Source organism: Anneissia japonica, unplaced genomic scaffold (assembly GCF_011630105.1).
Source record: "Anneissia japonica isolate Jap-2015-1 unplaced genomic scaffold, ASM1163010v1 scaffold287721_len753485_cov172, whole genome shotgun sequence".
NCBI classification, from domain to species: domain Eukaryota; kingdom Metazoa; phylum Echinodermata; class Crinoidea; order Comatulida; family Comatulidae; genus Anneissia; species Anneissia japonica.
In genome coordinates, this window is record NW_022699480.1 from 338,425 (window position 1) to 344,732 (window position 6,308).

General features: G+C 38.2%; 2 protein-coding genes across 2 annotated transcripts; both read left to right on the forward strand.

Moving 5' to 3' along the window:
- Positions 1–3,108: 3,108 nt before the first annotated feature.
- LOC117102969 lies at positions 3,109–4,260 on the forward strand. Its single transcript, XM_033243421.1, has 2 exons — positions 3,109–3,410; positions 3,531–4,260. Exons 1-2 carry the CDS (start codon positions 3,109–3,111, stop codon positions 4,258–4,260), a joined length of 1,032 nt encoding a protein of 343 aa, XP_033099312.1.
- Positions 4,261–4,327: 67 nt separating this feature from the next.
- On the forward strand, positions 4,328–4,660 carry LOC117102970. Its single transcript, XM_033243422.1, has one exon. The coding sequence runs from the start codon at positions 4,328–4,330 to the stop codon at positions 4,658–4,660; it is 333 nt and encodes a 110-aa protein (XP_033099313.1).
- The last annotated feature ends 1,648 nt before the right edge of the window (positions 4,661–6,308 follow it).

Here is a 6,308-nt window from a genome sequence, read left to right on the forward strand (position 1 = left end):
TGAATTGTTTAAATGCTTAAATAATTGAAAACATAAATTATGTGGATTAAATTCTCATATAATTTACAATGAAACTTTATAATGTACGGTATTTTATAAGATTATTTTTTTAAACAGAATAAAATAGGTAACATTTTATTGAAAGAAAAAAAGATTTTACATCTATAGACGTAGGTTGATTTAAAATGCTGAATCATTATTAATGGTATAGGCCTATACCTATTATATATTTCTATAAATTAATCAACAAATATTTCATTAATCACACTATCGCGAATAGGCCTATTGAAGTATTATTGAAGTATTATTAATTCTTTATTAAAGCATTATTCGAGCACCTTCATTATTATTATTATTATTATTATTATTATTTTATGTATTATTTATCAACTATACTAACATTGAAAACATGAATTATGTGGATAAAATTATCATAGAAAGTAAACTTATAATTTATAAGATTATTTTGTAAAACAGCAGAATAAAATAGATAACGTTATTTTAAAAAAAAAAACAGGTTTTGCATAGACGCAAGTTGATTTAATATATGCTGATTCATCTCATTAATTAATTTTCGGCGGCCGTAGTTAGGCCTGGGTTTGGGTTTAAAATGAAACACAAGACTGATTTATTAGTTTTAAATATTGTGGGGTATTAGATCATACAATAGATATTCTAATATACATGAAATAAAGGGGTCAGAATTCTTTGAAATGAATGCATGTACTTCGTGGCGGCGTTAAGCATACACAACCACGACAATTAAAAAGGTAAAAAAAAATAAACTAAAGCGGACCAACACGATTTAAGACGAATCGTTTAACTTCTTTTCGTACTTTTACACCAAAGGGTTTACTGGGCGCGAAACACACATAACGAATGAAGCAGTATTATATAATGAGAGATAAGATATTCAACTATTATTTTATTTTAAAAAAATGAACAACGTTATGAAAATACAAGTCATAACTTCTATATACACGCCGGACCGACTTTGGCTTATGTGGACTACATTGGCAGGTAATTTTAAAGCCAAAATCGGTCAGGCGGACCGATTTTGGCCCCGGACCAAATTTTTCCTGACAGGCCTACAATCCAACCCGCTTAGCTCTGTGCCTTTCAATCCACCTACTGGAATCCTGCGACCTGTTAATATGATTAACGAACTGACATCTTCAATGATACTAAATCAACCTTCTGTGACGCAATCTACCAATCACGATCAATTGACACAGGAAACGCCTGTTGCTCCATCATCAGTGGATGTTACAACTAGATTATTGGAAGCACAAGAACAACAAAACAAAGCGCTTATTCAGCTTTTAGACCAGCAGCGACGCAGTTTAAGTGTTCTTACTCTGCCAAATCCAGCACTCAAGCCGTACAGCGGAGATCCTGCTCAATACTGTGAGTTCATTAATGCTTTCAAACATTTAGTTGTAGAAAAGGCTGGAAATGACAGCACCAAACTTCATTACTTAATACAATATACACAAGGTAGCGTTCAGGAACTCATCAGAAGTTGCCTCGTAATGAAGGACGGCTATGCCAAGGCAATGTCTTTGCTCGAAGAACGATATGGGAAACCGTATATCATTGCTACTGGTTGACAGCCCTGCCATCAAGCCCGAAGACGGTGAGTCGTTGCAAAAATTCTCAGTTAACTTACTAAGTTGTGTAAATACACTTGAAGAACTGAACTGTATACAAAAGCTTGACAATCTCAGAAAGATCATCAGCAAATTACCTTATCGCATACAGTCATCTTGGCGCGACAAGGTAGATCAGATCATTCAAAAAGAAAATCGAGATGTCACCATTAAAGACACTGCAGATTCCGTTACTGCTAAAGCCAGAGCTACCAGTCATCCAGTTTTTGGAGTTGTTGGATCAAAGGACAAAAATGTTAAACAAAATATCAAAGGTATCAATTACGCAGTAGAAGTAGAGACATTCCAAAGAAAGTGTTCCTTGTGTTCGGGAACGCATTGGTTGTCCAGGTGTGGCAAATTTAAGCAAACATCTGTGCCAGCAAGACTAGAATTTGTTCGTGAAAAAAGATTGTGTATGAATTGTTTGTCTACTGGACATTATGTGGCAGCTTGCCCTGAGCCAAGCTTCTGTAAAATTTGTAGAGAAAAGCATTCTACATTTCTCCACCCAACTAATAAAACTCTAACTGAAACATCAAATCGTCAACCACAAAGTGTTGGAAAACCAACAAACATCAACACAGACTCAGGAAATTCAAGTACCATTAGCATGGCTTCTAAGTGTAAAGGACCAGGTGTAAGTTTAGCTGCTGTTCTTGTACGAGTAAGAGCGAAAGGAGGTAACAAGTTTGTTGAAACATACGCGTTCCTAGATAATGGCTCTTATAACACCACTTTCTGTACGGATGCCTTGCTTCGCCAACTTGGAGCAAAATGTTTCGATGCCAATCTCTCCTTAATAACAATGAATGGAGCTAACTCGCCGATCTGTTGCAATGTAGCCTGCTTAGATTTGTTTGATCTGGATGGGAACAATTGTACAAACATTCCAAAGGTCTTTTCTAGACCTACGCTACCCATGTCAAAGCGAATCATTGCAACCCATGAGGATATCAAAGATTGGAAACATCTCGATGGAATTAAACTTCGACAGTTAGATGATAGCGGTATCGGAACTCTTATCGGCAGCGATGCACCACAGTTACTATAGCCATTAGAAGTACGAACATGTAGTGGCAACGGGTCATACGCGACCAGAACAAGAATGGGGTGGGTCATTAATGGACCAATCAGCAAAGCTTCAGTTCAAGATGAACAATTTGCAAACTTTATCAATCTAGAAGAACACTCTATTGATAAACTCTTTCGACAATTCTGCCAAGTGGAATTCAGCGACGTCGCGAGAACAAAGCCTGAGATGTTCACAAATGATAAAAAAGGCACTTGCTGTTCTAAATTATAGTGCGCAGCTCATCGATGGTCACTACCACATTGCACTGCCTTGGAAGTCATACCCACTTGCCGAATAACATAACTCTTGCTAAACGTCGACTAGAACCTCTCCGAAAGGAACTACAAACGTAACACCTCCGTCCATCTCAAGTACACCGATTTTATGGAAACGCTAGTTACCAAGGGACAGGCTCGGAAGATTCATCCCGATAAGGTCAACGAAGGGGGTTGGTATTTACCACATCATCCCGTCCTGCATCCCCAGAAACCAGACAAAGTCCGTGTGGTTTTCGACTGCTCAGCGACGTATAGAGGCTGCTCATTGAACGACAAGCTGTTACAGGGGCTGGACCTCACGAACACCTTAATCGGCATAATGATGCGATTCAGATTAGAAGAAGTTGCTTTCATGGCAGATATAGAGGCCATGTTCTACCAAGTTAGAGTTTCCGACAAAGATTCACAGTACTTGAAATATCTATGGTGGCCAAACGGCGACCTCTCAAAGGACCCCGAAGAATACCAAATGCTTGTGCACCTATTTTGAGGTGTATCATCACCTACATGTGCGAACTTTGCGCTAAGAAAAACAGCTGATGACAACAGTGGGTTTGACGATGCTGTTACAAATACAGTGAGACGAAATTTCTATGTGGATGACTGTTTAAAGTCAGTTGCAACGGAAAACGAAGCAGTTCATCTTTCACAGCAATTAAGGGATCTTCTAAAGACTGGAGGATTCCGACTAACCAAATGGGTGTGTAACTCAAAGGAAGTCCTAGACAAGTTGCCAGAGTCTGAGAATGCACCGAGTGTTATGAACCTGGGAGATGATGTCCAAGAGCGAGTTCTTGGCATTCGATGGTACGTCAACGATGACAACTTAGGTTTCAACGTTGCACCAAAACTTCGACCACTAACTCGACGAGGCATACTCTGTGTAGTCAGCTCAGTGTATGACTCAATGGGGTTTGCTTCACCATGTGTCCTTCCAGCCAAACAGATTTTACAGGATCTGTTCCGTCAGGGAATTGGGTGGGATAATGATATACCAGAAAACATCCGATCAAGATGGAACAAGTGGGTGGCTGAAATCACACTGCTAAAAGTTATGAAGATATCGAGATGCTATAAGCCATCACAATTCAAAGCCGTAGAAAGTGAGTTACACCACTTTTCTGATGCATTAACTGTAGGATATGGAGATGTATCATATCTCGTCCAAGGAGACTCTGTTGGCAATGTATGCTCATCACTAATCATCGCAAAGTCCAATCTTGCGCCAATTAAATCAACAACCATTCCTAGGTTGTAGCTCACTGCGGCAGTCATCTCTACCAGATTAGATGCAATAATACGGGGTGTCTAAAATTCTTCGTGCCATGAAAGAAGATCAGCGGAGACATGTTGATACGAAGCAAAAATCTGCTGATTTGGCCTCTAGAGGAACTTCAGTCAACATGCTCATTGGAAACAATTTATGGTTTGAAGGTCCAGCTTTCCTAAAGTGTCAAGAGCAAGTATGGCCTCAGACAATGATCAATGACAGTTTTAGCATCGATGACCTAGAAATCAAAACTGCCGTTGCAGCACCAATCGACACTAGCATCGATGATAACAATCGTTTAGATATGATGATGTTGAAATTTTCTTCATGGGAACGTCTCAGAAAAACAATGGCATGGATTCTCCGATATGATATAAAGCTAAACTAATGAAGAAAGCAAGACCATCCACGGGAGATCGTGTCACCATCAAACCAATCTCGGTAGAAGAGTTTAAAAAAGCTGAGAATGAGATCGTCAGATATCTACAGCGACAGACATTCAAAGAAGAACTCAAGTGTTTGGAAAAGAACAAAGAAATCATGAAGAGCAGTAGCATCTTAAAGCTAGACCCAATTATAAAGGACGGCTTATTGCGAGTAGGTGGAAGACTCCAAAAGGCTGCTATCAATGATGACAGCAAACATCAAATTATCCTGTCCAAGTGCCATCACATTATAAAATTGCTTGCAAGACATTACCATGTACAAGCTGGTCATTCAGGAACCGAACACACGTTGTCATTGTTTCTACAAAGGTTTTGGCCAGTTAGCGGGAGAGTCACTGTAAAATCTATCACAAGAGACTGTTTTGGGTGTAAGAAACGCCAAGCACCCACTGCAAATCAGAAGATTGCGGGTTTGCCCATGACCGCGTAACACCGGTCATGGGCAAACCTATGTTGGTGTCAACTGCTTTGGACCTTTCGAGGTGAAACGTGGCAGATTTAAGGTCAAGAGATATGGAGTGATCTTTACTTGTCTTTCTATCAGAGCAGTTCACCTAGAAATTGCGCATACCCTCGATACGAATTCTTTCATAAATGCACTCAGGCGATTTGTAGCCAGGAGAGGGACACCTGAAGAAATTAGATCTGACAATAGTGGCAACTTTGTAAAAGGGGAGAAGGAACTACGAGTAGCGATCGATGCATGGAATCATGACAGTATACACAATTACTTATTACAACGACACATCAGATGGAGATTCAACCGTCCAGCCGGGTCACATCATGGAGGTGTATGGGAAAAGTGAATGTAGGTAAGAATGGCCCAGGAAAAAATGGTCCCGGTAAAAATGGCCCCAAATGACAAGTAGGTAAAAATGGCCCCAATGAAAAAATTCAGTAATAGAAATGATTTTTTTTTTAATCTTGAAATATTTAAATACTGTAATAAGCAAGAATTTAATCAATAACAAATACAGCACAACAGATGCAAATAATGTACTAAGAGAACATTTTTTGATAGTTGAAATAAGTTTTAAAAACGTTATTCCACTAACAAAGTAGAGGAATGACATACATACATACAATACTTCAACTACCAAAATATGCAATTCATAGATAACCACATAATTCACTTTTGTTAAGTATCAAATGAAATAACTTTACATGTTATAAACAGTGCATATAAACAGTAGTTAAAGCATGTGGATCAATTGTGTGTTTGAATGACAAGTTCATGTATGGGAAAAGGGAGGCTTACTTTAATTCAACAAATGTTCTGCTTAGAGTTACTTCAAAGAAGTATTTGTTAATCAAATACTGTTTCTAAAGTAAACTGAATAATTAGGAATACACTTATTTAAGCAACTTATTTAATTGCATACTTGATTTCTACTCCCCGCCAAGTAAATTTAAGTGCCTAAAACTATACTAAATAATGTAAACTGAGATACTATATTATATGCATAGTAATGTAAATAAGGCAATTATGCTAAGAATTAAAATGACATATAATTGTACGGGTAAAGTAATTATGGTAGGATCAAATGGTATTGCTAAATCCCCAAAACCTCCTAAAACACACTGTAGAAT